At 39.0% G+C, this 18,812-nt stretch overlaps 3 protein-coding genes across 7 annotated transcripts; 2 read left to right on the top strand and 1 right to left on the bottom strand.

Moving 5' to 3' along the window:
- The first annotated feature begins 37 nt into the window (after positions 1-37).
- LOC104738599 (peptidyl-prolyl cis-trans isomerase CYP18-1) lies at positions 38-1,401 on the top strand. The gene is made up of 5 exons (XM_010458755.2): positions 38-164; positions 256-330; positions 543-704; positions 816-974; positions 1,119-1,401. Exons 1-5 carry the CDS (start codon positions 162-164, stop codon positions 1,200-1,202), a joined length of 483 nt encoding a protein of 160 aa, XP_010457057.1. The 5' UTR covers positions 38-161; the 3' UTR covers positions 1,203-1,401.
- Positions 1,402-1,967: 566 nt separating this feature from the next.
- LOC104758388 (kinesin-like protein KIN-UB) lies at positions 1,968-7,327 on the top strand. Of its 3 annotated transcripts, none has more exons than XM_087485093.1 (19): positions 1,968-2,434; positions 2,716-2,816; positions 2,902-3,024; positions 3,119-3,304; positions 3,386-3,607; positions 3,719-3,872; positions 4,064-4,213; positions 4,327-4,415; positions 4,503-4,706; positions 4,819-4,926; positions 5,007-5,141; positions 5,244-5,375; positions 5,666-5,798; positions 5,887-5,979; positions 6,089-6,214; positions 6,353-6,478; positions 6,559-6,702; positions 6,792-6,920; positions 7,006-7,327. In XM_087485093.1, exons 1-19 carry the CDS (start codon positions 2,266-2,268, stop codon positions 7,164-7,166), a joined length of 2,685 nt encoding a protein of 894 aa, XP_087341219.1. In that variant the 5' UTR covers positions 1,968-2,265; the 3' UTR covers positions 7,167-7,327. The 3 variants fall into 3 exon arrangements, with proteins under 3 accessions (XP_087341219.1, XP_087341222.1, XP_087341220.1); XM_087485096.1 differs by having other exon boundaries at positions 2,025-2,434; positions 3,719-3,972; XM_087485094.1 differs by having other exon boundaries at positions 2,050-2,557.
- Positions 7,328-7,352: 25 nt separating this feature from the next.
- LOC104759045 (brefeldin A-inhibited guanine nucleotide-exchange protein 3) lies at positions 7,353-15,018 on the bottom strand. Of its 3 annotated transcripts, none has more exons than XM_087485090.1 (11): positions 13,201-15,018; positions 12,673-12,990; positions 12,185-12,539; positions 11,667-12,089; positions 11,264-11,556; positions 10,711-10,984; positions 9,889-10,388; positions 9,484-9,805; positions 9,036-9,393; positions 8,290-8,939; positions 7,353-8,186 (listed from the first exon to the last, which is right to left on the bottom strand). In XM_087485090.1, exons 1-11 carry the CDS (start codon positions 14,364-14,366, stop codon positions 7,593-7,595), a joined length of 5,253 nt encoding a protein of 1,750 aa, XP_087341216.1. In that variant the 5' UTR covers positions 14,367-15,018; the 3' UTR covers positions 7,353-7,592. The 3 variants fall into 3 exon arrangements, with proteins under 3 accessions (XP_087341216.1, XP_087341217.1, XP_087341218.1); XM_087485091.1 differs by having other exon boundaries at positions 13,158-14,642; XM_087485092.1 differs by having other exon boundaries at positions 10,711-10,979; positions 13,158-13,311.
- Between the last annotated feature and the right edge of the window lie 3,794 nt (positions 15,019-18,812).

Below are 18,812 nucleotides of genomic sequence, written 5' to 3'. Positions count from 1 at the left end.
CAAAATCTGGCCCATAAAAGGCCCAACACGATAAGGCGGCGACGTTGCTAGTTTTAGTATAGAGAGATGTCTCTGGAAGGAAGGGGAAGCGCCAAAAGCATCGACGCGACTAAAGAGGAAGTGGGAAAAGAAGCCTCAGCTAGTTTTCCGAGCATCAATCAATGGTGAGAGACGTCGTCGATCAATCGTTCGTTCTATTTATGTTTTTTTTGAATTTGTTTTGGGCGATAATTGTATGTATAATATAATGTGCAGTCAGTAACATTGCACACGAATCTGGGTGATATAAAGTGCGAGATCTTCTGCGACGAGGTTCCCAAGAGTGCTGAGGTTAGTTCTTCACATCTCTCTCTCTCTCTCTCTCTCTCGGTTTTTGATTGCTTATTATTATCTCTGATGGATTGTTTCTGCTCCTTTGTCTTGCAACTTATATATTCAAAATCGATTGAAATTAGGGTTTAGGGTTGAATCTTATGATGATAATAGGATGATAGGGAGGGGAATTTGCTTATTTAATTTGGTTACAATATCTTTCGATGCAGAACTTTTTGGCGTTATGTGCAAGTGGGTACTACGATGGTACCATATTTCATAGAAATATCAAAGGGTTCATGATTCAAGGAGGTGACCCTAATGGCACCGGCAAAGGAGGTACTAGCATCTGGGGCAAGAAATTCAATGATGAGATCCGTGACTCCCTTAAGGTAATCTATCGATCTATCTATCTATCTTACAAGAGAAGAGAAGAGAGGGTTACTTACTTACTTACTATCCTCCTGATCTGTTTCTTGACCTGCTGCTGGTTATTATTGCAGCACAATGCAAGAGGTATGCTCTCAATGGCAAACAGTGGACCAAACACCAACGGAAGCCAGTTCTTTATCACCTACGCTAAACAACCACATCTCAATGGATCGTACACCATCTTTGGCAAAGTCATTCATGGCTTCGAAGTCCTTGACATTATGGAAAAGGTTAGTTAACCAACCTCTTTTTTTACCTTCCCAAAAAATACTTGATTGAACTCTTATCTTCCTTACTAGCAACTGTTAAAGTTTTCTTGATGTGAATTTGTTTTACACAAGATAAAGAATACTAACTCTCTAATGATATTGCAGACACAAACAGGGCCAAGAGATAGGCCGCTTGCTGAGATAAGGCTAAACCGTGTGACGATCCACGCCAATCCACTTGCTGGTTAAAAAAGGGTCAAAAATAAAGCTTCTACTGTTGTTGGTTAAGTCTTTCATTTTGTATCCTCTCGGTAAAGCAAGCTGATGATGAGACATGAACACGCTCACAAGTTAAAACCAAAACCTCTGTTTCACATGTCAAAAAGTTAGTTTTATTACTAACAGTTGTTACTAGTAGTGTCCTTTTGATCTGAAAGGGGTTTTTCTTTTTGTTTGTCTAGTTTAGTTTTTAAAGTACAGTCTCAATCAATTGACACACTGTCTGTCTCTCTCACCAAGTGCGTAAATTTGACAGCTAAATCCGTCGTCTGTCATGACTGGAGTTTCAAAGTAAAAAAAACGTTGAAGTTAGATAGGATTCTGCGTGGGCCACCAATTTCCAAAATTATTTTTTAAAAATGGGCTCAGCCAAAACTGGACACAGATCCAATACAAACGAATAACCTGTGAGAAGGAAGGGTAATTCAGCAGCCTTCCTTATTAAACAGAGAAAGCAAGCATCATGATCTAATGGGGAGGAGTACACTAAACCCACCAAACCGACCCGTTCGGCGCAATTAAAGCGAGCCAAAAAGAAAAAAAAGGAAGGAACCTGGAAAAGGGTAAAAAGGTAAAAAAAAACAGTGGACTCTTTTTGAGAAAAGTGGGAGCCACTGAAAAACCCAACGACTGTCTCTGTCTTTCTTTCTTCCCATTCAAAATGCGGACGCGTGTGGGCCCCGCCAACCTCCTCCTCCTCCATAACTCACTGGCACTGCTGTGTTTTTTTTTCTTCTAATTATTTTAATAATTAAATAATAGTAATAATAAAAAAATTGAAGAGACGAAATTGAGGCAAAAAAAAAAAAAAAAAAACAGTCCACAACTCTTTTCTTGTAATTTTCGGTGGGGTTTTCTTCTTCTTCTTCTTTGTTCGCCTCTATTCTCCTTTTTTTTTTTTTTTTTTTTATGTTTTGAATTTTAATTCTTCTGTTCGCATAAATAAATAAACTCAGTCGGCTCTGTAGAGAAGACGGAGAAGAAGACTGTTGTTAGGCTAGCATATATATATATATAGATAAGAGAGGAGGGGATGGCTATGGCTTCATCTTCATCGAGAAATGGTGCGGTTAGAGGAGGATCCATGAGACCCGTCTCAGGCTCCAGCAATCTCAGATCGTCTTCTTTCAAATCCAGGATTCCTTCCTCCTCCGCCCCCCGTCGCAACTCCACCTCTTCTGCTTCTCTCGCAGACAATGGAGGTCCCCTCCTCCTTTCTCTCTCTCTCTCTCTCTCTCTTTTTGTGGTTGTTGTAGTAATTAATTACCTACTTACTGAGATGCGATTTCAATTTGCAAGTTTCACTCTCATCTCCTAGCTTTGTGGTTAGTGAAGATTAAGCAACTCTCTCTCTGTGTTTCCAAATCGACTTACTTGGATGATTGATTTGATTAATGGATGTTGTTTAATTGCCCTTTATACTGGACGATTTTGTCGATCTCTATCAGCTAAATCATCTTCTTCTTTTTTAATTTTGCTTCAGTGCCTGGGAGAGTTCGAGTCGCTGTTAGATTACGACCTCGTAATGCTGATGAGTCCGTCGCAGATGCTGATTTTGCTGATTGTGTTGAGCTGCAACCTGAGGTGTTTCTCTTCTCTTCTTCTTCCCTTTTGGGTTGGTGTTTTCTTCCTTCTACTCTCTCTCACTGTTTTGTCTCCATATCTCCAGCTTAAAAGGTTGAAACTCAGGAAAAACAATTGGGATACTGAAACCTATGAGTTTGATGACGTGCTTACCGAAGCTGCTTCACAGAAACGCGTCTACCAAGTTGTTGCCAAGCCTGTTGTTGAGGTCTCTTTCCTTTTCTCTCCCCCCACCCCTTTTTTTTTTTTTTTTTTTTGTTTATTCATCTGAATTTACTTTGATTACCCCCACTACTTTGTAGAGTGTTCTTGAGGGTTACAATGGAACTGTCATGGCCTATGGTCAGACCGGTACTGGCAAAACTTTTACCCTTGGAAGATTAGGAGACGAAGATACTGCTGCTCGTGGTATCATGGTTCGTTCCATGGAAGATATCATTGCTGGCACTTCCCTTGACACTGACTCTGTCTCTGTCTCTTATTTACAGGTTTTCTTTCTTTTCTTACATTGTTTGTTTCCTCACTTACTACTACTTTGCATTAGACACTAACTCTCTCTCTATCTCCAGCTTTATATGGAGACCATCCAAGATCTCCTAGACCCATCTAATGACAATATTGCTATTGTCGAAGACCCCAAAACTGGAGATGTCTCCTTGCCTGGGGCAACCCATGTAGAGATCAGGAACCAACAAAATTTCCTTGAGCTCCTCCAGCTAGGGGAAACACATAGGGTTGCAGCCAATACAAAATTGAATACTGAATCTTCTCGAAGTCATGCAATTCTCATGGTAATTCACTTCTGTTTATCCTTCCCAACTTTTGAGACATTATATTTTGATATACCGTTACGTTCATCTCTATTGTTATCTTGAGTTGATGCATGATCAATAATAGTTCAGGTACATGTCAAGAGGTCGGTGGTAGAAAACGAGGATCCGGTCTCAACTGAAACGGAGAACTCATCTCACTTTCTCAGACCATCAAAACCATTGGTTAGGAGAAGCAAGCTTGTTCTAGTTGATCTTGCTGGTTCTGAACGTGTTCACAAGTCTGGTATAAACCTCTAATAATCAATTGACATAGCTTGTCAAAGCTCTTTGTACTCAGCAGATTCACTCATTTCTTCGTTTTCCCTCAATGAAAGACAGTATCAGTTACTAACACATTTCCTACTTTTCCTATGATGCTCTGTAAGATTCCACCTTTTGGGTGTACTCATTATCACCTTCTTTCTTGCTATGCAGGCAGCGAAGGGCACATGCTGGAGGAAGCTAAATCCATTAATCTTTCACTTAGTGCTTTAGGAAAATGCATAAATGCAATAGCTGAGAATAGCCCTCATGTTCCACTTCGCGATTCAAAACTTACTCGCTTGTTGAGAGATTCATTTGGTGGTTAGTTATCTTATTGCTCATATCCTAAGTCCTGGTGTCTTGAATTCTGAATTCCTAATAACTGGACTTTTCAGAATTATCAGCCGCTTATACAGATGTTTTTTGCATTTTAGGCACAGCAAGAACATCCCTAATTGTGACCATTGGTCCCTCTCCACGCCATAGAGGGGAGACAACAAGTACTATATTATTTGGTCAAAGGGTGCGCTATCACTATCTTTACCCAACACGTAATGTAGAAGTCTTTTTGAAAATATTCAAAACCATAAGTGTTTTAATTTTTGGGCAGGCAATGAAGGTAGAGAATATGTTAAAGATAAAGGAAGAATTTGATTACAAAAGTTTATCCAAGAAACTTGAGGTCCAACTTGATAAGGTGATTGCTGAAAATGAAAGGCAGCTGAAAGCATTTGATGACGATGTGGAGAGAATAAATCGACAAGCACAAAATCGTATATCAGAAGTTGAAAAAAACTTTGCTGAGGCCTTAGAGGTTAGCATACACCCAAAAGAATTCGAAAAAATAAAATAAAAAACGGTTTCATATCCGTGTTTTGTTTCAGTACCTGAAATCGGATATTTGTTTTCTAATATTCTATTTACAGAAGGAGAAACTAAAGTGTCAAATGGAGTATATGGAGTCAGTTAAAAAGCTTGAAGAAAAGCTGATATCGAGCCAGCGGAACCATGAGAATGGTAAACGCAATGGAGAGGTACTAGCCCACAGAACTCTTATTTTCTTTTCAGGTGATGGGAGTGTACGAATCTTTAACCTGTAAAAATTAACCTGCAGGTCAACGGGGTTGTTACAGCTAGTGAATTCACCAGGTTAAAAGAATCACTTGAGAACGAAATGAGGTTAAGGAAGGCAGCTGAAGAGGAAGTTAGCAAAATAAAAAGCCATTCAACGCTGAAGACAAAATCAGGGGTACCCAGTCTTTAACTTCTTTTTCGCTCTTTCTATCTCTCTCCCCCTCTCAAATGATTTAACATCTTAGATAATATTTAACCAAGCTCTCTGGCGTTTTAGGAAGGCGAAGATGCTGGAATATCAAGACTACAAAAACTGCTGGAGGATGAGGCTATTCAGAAAAAGAAACTTGAAGAAGAGGTCACTATATTACGAAGTCAACTTGTGCAACTTACTTTTGAAGCTGACCAGGTACAAAATTTACGAATTTAGTGGGTGTGAAGGTCTCTCCTTTAATTGCTGTAAAGCAACTGTCTTTTACATCAAATAAAGGATTAGTCTTTATCGTTTTCACTCATTGAATATACCTTGTAACACTTGGAAAATTGTACAAGCACGGTTAGAGTTTCTTTGATCTTACTATAATCACTATGAGGCACATATTCGCAACCACCTGCTCTTGTACTTGATAACAACTGTATCTTGGTAATGATTTTGGTTCAACCTTGAGTTTACCTGACAGTTGAGTCTTATTCTTCTAGATGAGACGATGCTTGGACAGCGGTGCCCCAGGGAATTCATTTTCTGGCACGGACTCATTACCCTCACGGCATTCCCAAGCAAGAGAATCTCTGAACGGACAGAAGGCACCGTTTGCTACACTATGTGAGCAAGGTAATAGGAATTTCTTCTAAAATGTTTGCGCCGGAATGTGTACAACCGCCTTTGTGGTTCTTCTAACTTTCTATCCTCCTTGAAACAGTGGGACTTCAAAAGATTTTGCAATTGCTTGAGTCAGATGATGCAAACATAAGAATTCATGCTGTGAAAGTTGTGGCGAATCTTGCAGCTGAAGGTAACTTTTGCTCACTCACATACATATATGATCATCTCTTGAGGTTCATATTTTTGTTGTCGCTATAAGGTATCACAGTTCCCCTATTTTCTTTGGGTTTGATAAGCAGAGGCAAATCAAGAAAAGATAGTTGAAGCTGGAGGGCTTACATCATTGTTGATGCTTCTGAGAAGCTACGAAGATGAAACTGTCCGAAGAGTCGCCGCTGGTGCGATTGCCAATCTCGCAATGAATGGTAAATGCTTATGGATACTGAATAATATTTGGAGGTTAAACAGACGGTGAAAGCAGAAACAGACTAGTTAAATGGCTTGTGGTCACTTAGTGTGGCAATATGTGCTCATGTGTTTTAGTTTTGTTTGTGTGGTAACAGAAGTGAGTCAACAACTGATAGTGGACCAAGGTGGAATCAGCTTGCTATCTCTAACAGCTGCAGATGCAGAGGATCCACAGACTTTACGCATGGTTGCTGGAGCTATTGCTAATCTCTGTGGCAATGGTAAAATAACATATTCAACTGTCATTTTCTTTTGAACGAAGAAACCGACCAATTTCTGAGATGTCTTTTATGTCTGGCAGACAAACTTCAAGCAAGACTATGGTCGGATGGTGGAATAAAAGCGTTGTTAGGAATGGTTAGATGCGGACATCCGGATGTTCTTGCGCAGGTGGCTCGTGGAATTGCAAACTTTGCAAAGTGCGAGTCCCGAGCAACCACTCAAGGTAAAAAGCCGTTCTAGTTTTCCATCAAGGTCACCTAGTGTGTAGAGACATTTCTTGTTTTGGTGGGTTAATTTGAAGAGTGTATGAAGGTGTTAAGAGTGGAAGATCACTACTAATAGAAGACGGAGCTCTTCCATGGATTGTACAACATGCTAACGATGAAGCTGCGCCAATCAGGCGGCACATAGAGCTAGCTTTATGTCATTTGGCCCAGCATGGTTAGTGCGATCCTTGGCTTTTCTTTGTGGTCCTTGTGGTTCATCATATTCATTGGTGTTTTTGGGTATTGTTTGGTGGGGGCAGAGGTGAATGCGAAGGAGATGATAAGCGGAGGAGCGTTGTGGGAGTTGGTGAGAATATCAAAGGAATGTTCAAGAGAAGACATTCGAAGTTTGGCTCATCGTACTCTCTCTTCCAGTCCCGTCTTCCGTTCTGAGATCCGTCGCCTCGGCATCCAGTTTTGACTTTGTTCTAAGTTTGTAACATAATTATCGAGATTCACACATGACGCACCCATCATCATCTGTATTCTTTCTATTTATTTTATTTTATCTATGTTAGTACTCAACTTTTCGTTCACTTTTGATTGTAAAAAACGCCTTACTAAATCACGTTTTATGATTCATCCAACCTCGAAATAAAAAGAAAGATTAGTAGAAGACTTATTATGAAACAATGTGTCAAAAACACAGACTGTCTAATATTTTACAATTTACATTATAAGAAAAGAAACACCTCGTGAACGCTACCTTCTTCCCATGGCTACCACCGATCAGGCAAACGTAAATTTTTGTGACAAAAAAAAAAAAAAAAAAGAAACCTCAAAAGAGAAGAACCAATCAGAATTATGATTAAAATCGAGGGAGCAAATGAAGAGAGAGAGAGAGAGATCAGCAGCAAGAGCGGAGGAGAACAGGTCCCATTGATGTCTGAAGCATATCACTAAGGGCAACTTGTACTTCCCCTGACCCATGTTCACAACTTATCAACGTCGCTATCAACGGAAACAACTCCGGCAAGTTCTTCTTAAACAGTGACTCTCCCATGTTTCCCAGTGTCTGGATTGCAGCGACCACTAGTGGAGCCCGCGCGGTTAGCTCTTTCCTTTTTCCTGTCCCTGAGGGAACCACCCATCTAGACGACTGCTCCTTTGCACACGAGATATCTATGTAGAACTCTAACACCTCTCTGCAGAGGCTTATGAGGTGGGTTTCTATTTTAGCCTCGTCGTAACCCACAGGCTGGTCTGAGATGATGTTGTCTAAGAAGGTCATACATGTTTGGAAAGATTCGTTCTCCAGGCGCAGCAGAGGAGCTTCTTGGGATTCAGGGGACGACCCCAGCTCCTGGAGCTTGGAACGTAAGAGTGGATCGGCATTGATTGTGTGAGCGTTGGATGCAATACCATGCATAGCGTCGAAGAGCATCAACATGTGATTGGCTGTGAGAGACGTACGGTACATGTCGTAAATATCTGTTACCGCCTGCAAATAAAGAACAAGTGCACAAACATACACATATACTGATGAGATCGATTATGTGTGAATATATCCATGCTTCATCACCAGAGACTTGAGACTTACTGACCTGAATCACAAAAATCTGAATTGAAGCTTTGGATTTGGCATCTGCGACGGCAGCATGAAGCTGCCTGTTTCTTCTTCTCAGTGCGTCGTTGGAATTATCATTTGTTTCGTCCCCATTGCTTACATCCTCCGTCATATCTTCACTGGTAACATATGAGAAGTCAGGGGATGTAGCATCCGCTGCTTCTTTGATACATGACACAACCTCGAGCCATTGTTCGTCTGAGAATTGATGACCGACATCTCTCATCAGACGGACAAGCGCAGCAATACCCGCACCAGCAAGACTTTGGTGAGGACGTTTTATCAAGCTTACGAATAACATCAGTACCTTCTTAAGGAGAGGATTAACTGTCTTGTAGAAATTTACAAAGAGGTCTACAACTAGCTGTAGAGCCAACGAGCATGTCTCATAAAGCCAAGACTCTTGGTCAACTTCACCATTGTAACCTATCTGATCTGCTGAATCCTCACCAGATGGGTCAACGTCATGCCGCACATAGTCGAATATCCGAAATAAAACAGACTCAAAAACCCGTTCCCATAAAGACAGGCTGAAATGGTCACCATGGTTCCGCAGAGTATCAAACAGGACTTTCAATGCAACCTTCCTAATTTCTGCTCTTGGGTCGAAACTAAGTTCAGATAAACCTGCACGTAAAAGAAAGCCAAAAATGTCATTGTGATGCTTATGTTGATTTTAAAAAGTAAGATTATTGTGACAACAAGTGCGAAAATGTGGCTTACCGGCTAATAACGGAAACCAAGAATACAAATGTTCGTCACTTTCTAGAAATTTTCCACTATCTTGTTTTCCACTTTTTCCACCTGGAGGAGATGATGGAGGGTTCCTTCTTAATGATGAACCAACAGAGCCTTCAGCAAGTTTTCTTGCGCAATATTGAAGGAAAGCAATAGCTTGGAGACTAATATCTTTCTCAAATTTACTATTGGTGAACGCAACAAGGCAATTCACACAGTCTGTGAAGGTGGTCGTCTCTGTCTCTGTGATGTGTGGGAAGTAGTCTCGGATAATCTTCTCAACCATTTCAAAAGACAGGAACACAATATTTTTATGTGCATCATGTGCCGCTGTAGTGAAAATCTGCAAGAGCAAACAGATTTCAGTAAGTATATCTGTCATCAACAACTGAGAGAGACATCAACATAAACGGGAGTTTGATGGATCAAATACCATGAACATACTCTTCCATCCCGACTTGACATTGTCAACACGGGATAAAACCATCTGTGAGACACATCGTATAATCAATTCCCTGATCTCAACAGCACCACTTTTGCGCATGACAACAACAAAAGGTTTCATAAACTCATTTTGGAAGTTATAATTCGCCAACTCTTCCCGCTCTAAGAACTTCATAGACAGCTGGCGCAAAGAATCCATTGCAAAAATTGCAATAGAGAGGTTATCAGAACAGCCAATAGTCACAAAGAAATCCGATAGCACATGCCAGATGCTCGACCAGACGAGTCTTATGCGGTTCATGTTATAGTGCCTGCCATTAACCCCAATAGAGTATAAATAAGAGAGAGTTTGAGCAAAACACAACAGTATTGTAAATAAAAGATTGATACTTACGCTATTTCCACAATCTTTGTTAGGCTGAAGACCCGTGGATCAGATGGAGATCGTAACTCATCCATGGAAACTTTGCAGAGGGATTTAACAAAGTCAATTATGGCTTCACTGTTCAATCTTTGACTACGAGTAAATATCCGACTCATGTCACCAACTTGTTCTAGCAAGTTCAGATTAGATATCAGGTTGTTCATCTGTTCAGTTGTCACTGTATTAGAAGCCTTGCCAGCAACACCGGAACCATCGTAGGAACCCCTTATCACAGCAGATGCAGCATACTGATGTTTTCCAGGTGCTCTTTCTTTAACTGCAGGTGCGGAATTTGGCTTAGCCAGTGGAGAGTTTCCTGACTCCGTTTGCGGAAATGCAAAGAAAGTGGCATCAGGAGGCGCTCCTTCCCCCAAGAGATGAAGATGCTCAAACCGTGAAACACAAGTCAATATATGCTCCCAAGCATCTTGTAGATAGTTACCTTCTTCCTCCGCCAGTTTTACTATTGCCTATCAGTATACAGACAAAACAAACTTAATCAATCGAAGCCATTTCTTATCATCCATTGGTGTTTTCAAGATTAACCATGTTTGGATGTGATGCAAGTTAACCCAACTCACTTCGAAAGAAACAGCTAATTCAATTATCATTTCCTAGAAATGAGAAAAGTGCCAAAAAAAACATGAAATTATTTTTTCCCCAAGATTTTCAGACGCAAAATTGTCAATGCTAGTCCAGCATAGAATGAAACATAAGACTAAATGAGATTCCCCCTATCTCGTTTTGTACCTTGAATATAAAGGTAGGAAGTTGAGAAACAAAAATACAAACCTTAATTGCTTCAATGTTTTTTTGCTTGATATCAGCAGGAGAGTGGAGGGAAGTAAATTTTGCTAGCGAAGTCACAAAGGCATCTCTGTGCGTTTTTAAGGACATTACAGAAGTGACATGGATGGCATGGTGGAAACCCTCCAGACATAATGTTGTAATGACTGCATCATCACTTTGGTCAAGTGGAACACTGAAAGCTGCCAACATAGGAGCCCAACACACCTCAACCATAAATCTGAGTATAACCACATCCGAGGCTGCATAATAAACTGACCTACAGTGGAAAACAAAAATTAGAAACCACGACATACACTTTTTCAGGTACTTCCACATATAAAAATCATAGCTAAATAGCAAAATAGAAATAACAATAAGACCAGAAGCCAGCAGTAATGACCTGACCAACCACTAACTCCCAAAGAATTGACTATCAGAACATAAGTTTGAAGATGCCCAAAAGAGGAAAAAAATGAAAACAGAACCAACATGGGTGAAGCAGACCACCGCACAAGAGTGTGCAAAATAAAAATGCACAATAGAGGAAGCTTCTTACTCAGATTTGCGAGCTTTTTCTTTAAACCTCTCTTGCATATGCCTAATAAGATCATCACTGGTCTCCATGTACATATCATCACCACGCCTAGGAACAACAATATTTAAGATAGTATCTAAGCCAAGTAATCTACTTGGGTTTGTCGGCTGCTTCTGTTGCGGACCCAAACCATCGTCCTTCATCTTTATCTCATTTCTAGATATCCTTTCATACAATGCACGTAGATATTCCTCAGGCAAATCTTTTCCATCATCTATACCACGATTATTTCTAATAAAACCATCAGCTGTCATCTGCAAGTTGTAATTGAAAAATTAATAATGAGTTAACTTGTTTGAACATTACACAAGCTTTAAAACAAGCTTGGAGTAGGATATCCCTCAAGAGGGATTTAAATATGTACCTTGCTCTTCACCATAGGGTTATGTGCATCCGTGTTGAGCAATATGACAGAGTAAGCGAGGACATATGCCGTATCAGCGCTAGAAAAAGCCTTTGGATTACATTTACAGTAACGCTCAGCAAACTTTTCCATGATACGATCAATTTTCTGGGCTTCCCCTGGCAGCCTAAATCCCCGGAGAAAGGCTCGAATTGCCTCATCAAATTCCATGCCTTGAAATTCGAAAGAATCCACATATGCATGCATCACTTTAAGAGATAGGTCCTCCCTTTCCCCCAAATAATCCCCTACCAAAGTCTTGTTTAACCCGGATGCATCTTTGAGAAAAGCTGCTATTTCCTCTGGTGAGTCCCCCACCTTGTTTGCCTTGATTAGAAATTCAATGCCTTTCTTAGGTTTCTGGTTGAAAATAGAAATACCTTCCTGCCATCAATAAAACCAAATCAGGTTTTAGCTGACAGGCTGAGGCAAAAGTCAATGAGCGCCGAATGAAACTTTAGGTAACTTAATACTTTTACCTGAAGTTCGAGCTTGTAAGCTCGGCGTTGCTCTATTGCTAAGGCATCAGAAGTCCCACTGGAAAATTCAGACTGGGATTCTGATCTTTCAAAACCCCCATGGCCTCCATCCCCCTTACCATTTTCCACCGGATGACTTCCTTCTTCAAGATTTCTATCATCAATTTCTAGCAATTTTGCAGAATAAGGATCCGGAAGACGCAACTGCTTATTCACCCATACTCCCATAGACCTTAAAACAGCAACTAAGCATTTCATGGCTTCAAGCTTCATGGCTGCTTCCTGAGGTGGCAACAAGGTAGTGACTGTACCAGGAGGCACTCCTTGAGCAGTCTTAAGGAGACCATTCACCATCCTAAAAACAAGGTATAGAAAACAAACACGGAAATAAATGTCATAGATAGTTCACACTAATACAACAAAAAAAAAATAAACAGATTCAGGACATAAAGACATAGATAAGCCAAAAATACCACATCAATTCATACCTCTCAAATATATTGGATGAGTTGACATCACAATCATAGTTGATAAAGATATCTACCAAAATCTGTGAATCAATGCAGAGCTTGTCCAGGAACCGAAGCACTATCATCTTCTGTTGAAAATCAGGTTGAGCAACATTCTCTAACACTCTTAGAACAATCATAGGGAAGAACACCCCAATCTCTGCCTTCAGCCCAGCACGAAATCTTGAAACCAAGCTAAGTAAAATCGAGCAGGAAAGCTGGAAAATGATCATAAGATTTGAAGCACTGTTCTTCAGCAAGGAGAGACACAGATACTGCTTGATGGCGCCTAAGAACCTGTTTCATAATGAATTGATACTAGATTTTCAGAAAATAACACCAACAACTAAATAACATTCTGCGCAAAGCAACTATCAAGAAGATGGAGAAGATAAACTAGCAATCTCCGATGTTGAAAGCTTAGGAAAAAAAAGGCTGAAACTAGAGATAGCATAACAAACTACCTAATGTGGCTTATAAAAATGCAGGAAGATAAGCGAAGCAAACCTATCGCTGGTTCTAAAGACAGCACCAGCATTCTCGAGGAGAATCTTCAATAGCTCGAGAGCCACAATCTTCCCTCTCATCAACTCAGGATCTTCCTTTGGAGGCGTCTTCATGGACAGCTTGCAAAGTGCCCTGAAAACCAAGAAGGCGTCTCTTCTCAGCTTATTCCCAATCTGAACCTCAGAATCATCGTCTTTCTCCACTTCCCCATCGGCCAGCTCCCCTTTTCTTCCTTCGAGAGCCGACTTATACATGCTGATCTCCCAGTACTTGGCATCCAACATATCCTTATCAGTAGAATCCAACAGATCCGTCGGGTTCGCAGTCCCGGGCAAAGAAGACTCGAAGGCTCCGTCATGGCCGCCGAAGGTGCCCTTGGCGTTAGCTGAATTGAAGACTCCGTCGATATCCTGCATAATTTTGGTGATGAAACCTTGAACGGACTGCGTGGTGGATGGGTCAGATTCAGATTTGTCCATGGGCTCCATAAGCTCGGCGACGACGATGGGCTGAATGGGGACAGTAGACGAATCGGCCTCCATTCTTCTGAAGACGATAACAGACATCTGGACGAGCGAGGCCTTAGCGGTGGCCTGATTAACGACGTTTCTGCTACCCAAGTAGATGCCATAACAAGTCCTGACGATCTGCAGCAGAGAGTCTCCATGGATCCTGAGGGAAATAGAAGTAACCGCAGTTAAGAGCGTCTTGAGGAGGAGTAACTCGAGTCCTTCATCGTCGAGCTCGTGACACTTGCAGATGGTTTCGATGAGCTTGGAAAGGAGTAGCGCCTCAGGTCCGCCGGTGGGATCGGCCTCACCGCGAACATAGCCATGGGCAATAAGCTTCTGGATGCAATCGACGGCCGGATCGACAATCTTGAGAACGGCGGTGGAGGAGGCGTTAATGAGAGGGCTGAGGATGATCTCGGACTCGGCGAGAGAGTACTCGGCGGCTCCTCCGTCGTGAAGGGGGCCAGGAAGGGAAGACCCAGAATCAGAGTCGGCGAGAGGAGAAGAATTATCAGGAGATCTGAGGCGCTCGATGACGGATTTGCACTCGTGAGCGAGCTTGGAGTGCTTACGCCAGGAGGCGTTCTTAATGACCTTGTCCAGAGCTGGGATCACTACTCGAGCTAAGCGGGAATCGACTTCCGTAGAAGCCATTACGAATCACACTCCCAACCCCGCTAATTCCTCCTCAGATCTATCGCCTCCTTCTGAGTATGTATGTATGTATGTAGCCACTAGCCAGCAAGAGAGAGAAGAACAAAGTCTGTTTCGATCGAACCAAAAGCAAACGTCTTATCAGGGCTGGCGGTGAGTCGTATCGTCTCGTCGACTCAGTGAACATCTACCAAGAAAGAAAGAAAGAAAGGGGAAGAAGGAAGAAGGAGACGAGGCCAAAAAAACAAAAAAAAAAAAAAAAATGAGAGCTTCAGTGAAGCAGATTTGGATCGCCGTCCTCTCCGTAAATGACTAAAATATCCTTCAACAGTGGCGCTATGTTTGTTTCCTTCTTTTTACTTAAAGTAGTGAATTGGAGGGCCAAATTGGTACTTTGAAAATGACGAAATCTATTATATCTCTCTGTTGACCGCCCCGGTGGACTCCCCGGTACTCTGTCGGATACTACTTGGTATGAAACCGAAAAATAATCAAAAATATAATTGAATCCGAATTTTACACTAATAATAATGGATCTTAAATCACTCTACCCGAAGGATTTTACTTGTGTGTGTGCAGCTCTGTTGAAGTTATAGGGAGTGTGATTCAAGAAGAGAAGGAAAAATATATATCTTATGTTCCAAGGAATAATACAGAGCCTAAGAGAAGATAGGGGTATATATGAATGGTAACTATACAATATGAAGATTTCTATGTGTCACAAGAAGCTGTTTCACTTACATTAAGTTTTCATGTTATTCGTTACTACTACTAAATAACTTAACCACATGTCTTTAACAAAAAAACGTAACCACATGTATAAATAAGAGACTCAAGTATACCATTCACACAGGACACACATAGTGCTATAAGTATTTGAAAAGAGATTACTTTTTTTTTTCCACAAAGAAAAAAAAAAAGACCTTTACTGACTCTTTTAGCAAAAGAGATTACCTATCATTTGTGTTTGTTCATTTTTTTATGTTTGCTTTTCAGTTCATCTTAATAAAATGGGAGGGACGGAAGAAAAGGAAAATATAAATCTTAAATTTGCCGTAACAATACATTAAGCCAAAAAAAAAAAGATTAAAATAGTGAATCAAAAATAAAAGTTTGTATCCAGTCTAATTTAGATTTCAACAGTTTTATATCCGATATTGATTATTTTATACTTTACTATTTTAATATATAATGAATACTTATATTCATAAAAAGTTAAAATATCACCAGAATTATAAGATGAAAAGAATTTGGCTTAACAATAATATAAATTTTAATTATCATTAACATGGTTTTTTTTGTCAACCAAACTATTAACAGGGTGTTAAACAGGTAATTTCATCATTTTATTATTTGGCTAATATTATCAATATTAGAATAGTAGATGTATTCATATATCTAATTAAATAAATTAAATTAGGATCATGTAAAAACAAATTAATTCTTGCGGTAAACTCCAGGCTAAATCCTACAATTAATGATCAAATACAAATATATAATCTTACAATAAACAAAAAAAATTAACAAATAACTATACCTTCAAATGTCAAATATTTAGTTAAAAAAATAGTCTCACATAGCTGCAAAAAAAAAAAATAGTCTTGCACTATACTACAGTTTACACTAATAATGGATCCTAAACTTTTCTACCCAAAGGGTTTAGGGTCTATATAACCTTTTCATTTCAGGAATAGGGTTACTATTTATTTAGGGGTTAGGATTTTGGGTTACTATTCATTTAGGGGTTATGGTATAAGGTTAACATTCATTTAGGGGTTAGGGTATAGGGTTACCATTCATTTAGAATTACTATTTATATAAAGTATAAGGTTACCATTCATTTGGGAATTATAGTATAGGGTTACCATTCACTTAGGGTTTAGGTTATAAGGTTACCATTCATTTAGGGTATAATGTTACCATTCATTTAGGGGTTAGGGTACAGTGTTACCATTCATTTAGGATTTAGGGTTACTATTTATATAAGGTATAAGGTTACCACTCATTTGGGAATTATAGTATAGGGTTACCATTCACTTAGGGTTTAGGTTATAAGGTTACCATTCATTTAGGGTATAGGGTATAGGATTACTTTTCATTTAGGGTTTAGGGTTACCATTCATCTAGGGGTTAGGGTTACTATTCATTGATGGGTTAGGGTTACTATTCATTTAGGGGTTAGGGTTACTATTCAATTAGGAATTAAGATTACTATTCATTTAGGGTTAGGGTTACTATTCATTACGGTTTAGGGGTTAGGGTTACTATTCATTTAGGAATTAGGGTTACTATTCATTTAGGGGGTTAGTGTTACTATTCATTTAGGGTTAGGGTTACCATTCATTTAGGGGTTAGGGTCACTATTCATTTAGGGTATAGGGTTACTATTCATTAAGGGTTTAGGGGTTAGGTTATTCTTCATTTAGGGGTTAGGGTTACTATTTATTTAGGGGTTAGGGTTACTATTCATTTAGGGTTAGGGTTACTATTCATCTAAGGGTTAGGGTTCCTATTCATTTAGGGTTAGGGTTACTATTCATTTGGGGTTAGAGTCACTATTCCTTTAGGGTTAGGGTTACCATTCATTTAGCGGTTAGGGTCACTATTCATTTAGGGTATAGGGTTCCTATTCATTTGGGGGTTAGGGTTACTATTTATTTAGGGGTTGGGTCACTATTCATTTAGGGGTTAGGGTTACTATTCATTTAGGGCATAGGGTTACTATTCATTTAGGGTATAGGGTTACTATTCATTTAGGGTTTAGGGTTACTATTCATTTAGGGGTTAGGGTTACTATATATTTAAGGTTTAGGGGTTAGGGTTACTATTCATTTAGGGGTTAGGGTTATTATTCATTTAGGGTTTAGGGGTTAGGGTTACTATTCATTTGGGGGTTAGGGGTTACTATTCATTTAGGGGTTGGGTCACTATTCATTTAGGGTTTAGGGTTTAGGGTTACTTTTTATTTAGGGTATAAGGTTACTATTCATTTCGGGGTTAGGCTTACTATTCATTTAGGGGTTAGTGTTACTATTCATTTAGGGTATAGGGTTACTATTCATTTAGAGTTTAGGGTTACTATTGATTTAGGGTATAGAGTTACTATTCATTTAGGATATCGAGTTACTATTCATTTAGGGTTTAGGGGTTAGGGTTACTATTCATTTAAGGGTTAGGGTTTCTATTCATTTAGGGTTTAGGGGTTAGGATTACTATTCATTTAAGGGTTTAGGATAACTATTCATTTAAGATTTTAGGTATAGGGTTTTTTATCATTTAGGATTACCTTTCTTTTAGGGGTTGGGTTACTATTTCTTTAGGATTACTATTCATTTAGTTTTAGAATATACAATATGGCCCATATAATGAATACTTATATTCATAAAATGTTAAAATATCACCAGAATTATAAGATGAAAAGAATTTGGCTTAACAATAATATAAATTTTAATTATCATTAACATGGTTTTTTTTTGTCAACCAAACTATTAACATGGTGTTAAACAGGTAATTTCATCATTTCATTATTTGGCTAATGTTATCAATATTAGAATAGTAGATGTATTCGTATATCTAATAAAATAAATTAAATTACGATCATGTAAAAACAAATTAATTCTTGCGGTAAACTCTGGGCTAAATCCTACAATTAATAATCAAATACAAATATATAATTTTACAATAAACAAAAAAAATTAACAAATAACTGTACCTTTAAATGTCAAATTTTTAGTTAAAAAAATAGTCTCACATAGCTGCAAAAAAGAAAATAGTCTTACACTATCCTACAGTTTACACTAATAATGGATCGTAACATTTTCTACCCAAAGGGTTTAGGGTCTATGTAACCTTTTCATTTAAGAAATAAGATTACTATTCATTTAGGTGTTAGGATTTCGGATTACTATTCATTTAGTAATTATGGTATAAGGTTACCATTCATTTAGGGGTTAGGGTATAGGGCTACCATTCATTTAGGATTCAGGGTTACTATTTATATAAGGTATAAGGTTACCATTCATTTGGGAATTATAGTATAGGATTACCATTCACTTAGGGTTTAGGTTATAAGGTTACCATTCATTTAGGGTATAAGGTTACCATTCATTTAGGGGTTAGGGTATAGGGTTACCATTTATTTAGGATTTAGGGTTACTATTTATATAAGGTATAAGGTTACCATTCATTTGGGAATTATAGTATAGGGTTAACATTCACTTAGGGTTTAGGTTATAAGGTTACCATTCATTTAGGGTATAGGGTATAGGATTACTTTTCATTTAGGGGTTAGGGTTACTATTCATTGATGGGTTAGGGTTACTATTCATTGATGGGTTAGGGTATAGGGTTACTATTCAATTAGGAATTAAGGTTACTATTTATTTAGGGGTTAGAGTTACTATTCATTACGATTTAGGGATTAGGGATACTATTCATTTAAGAATT

The sequence above is a fragment of the Camelina sativa genome, chromosome 14 (assembly GCF_030686135.1).
Source record: "Camelina sativa cultivar CO46 ecotype springtype chromosome 14, ASM3068613v1".
NCBI classification, from domain to species: Eukaryota; Viridiplantae; Streptophyta; class Magnoliopsida; order Brassicales; family Brassicaceae; genus Camelina; species Camelina sativa.
Note: the sequence above shows the minus strand (reverse complement) of the source record. Positions and strands in the feature narration are given on the sequence as shown.

Bases quoted from the DNA above. Each gene is read 5' to 3' on its own strand.
- LOC104738599 (XM_010458755.2), top strand. The intron at 331-542 runs GTTAGTTCTTCA...CTTTCGATGCAG, and splicing joins AGGTTCCCAAGAGTGCTGAG to AACTTTTTGGCGTTATGTGC. The intron at 705-815 runs GTAATCTATCGA...TTATTATTGCAG, and splicing joins AGATCCGTGACTCCCTTAAG to CACAATGCAAGAGGTATGCT.
- LOC104758388 (XM_087485093.1), top strand. From the start codon at position 2,266: ATGGCTATGGCTTCATCTTCATCGAGAAATGGTGCGGTTAGAGGAGGA. The intron at 3,873-4,063 runs GTATAAACCTCT...CTTGCTATGCAG, and splicing joins TGAACGTGTTCACAAGTCTG to GCAGCGAAGGGCACATGCTG. The intron at 4,707-4,818 runs GTTAGCATACAC...TTCTATTTACAG, and splicing joins ACTTTGCTGAGGCCTTAGAG to AAGGAGAAACTAAAGTGTCA.
- LOC104759045 (XM_087485090.1), bottom strand. From the start codon at position 14,366: ATGGCTTCTACGGAAGTCGATTCCCGCTTAGCTCGAGTAGTGATCCCA. The intron at 10,389-10,710 runs GTTTGTATTTTT...GTATACTGATAG, and splicing joins AAAACATTGAAGCAATTAAG to GCAATAGTAAAACTGGCGGA. The intron at 9,806-9,888 runs GTAAGTATCAAT...GGTTAATGGCAG, and splicing joins ACAAAGATTGTGGAAATAGC to GCACTATAACATGAACCGCA.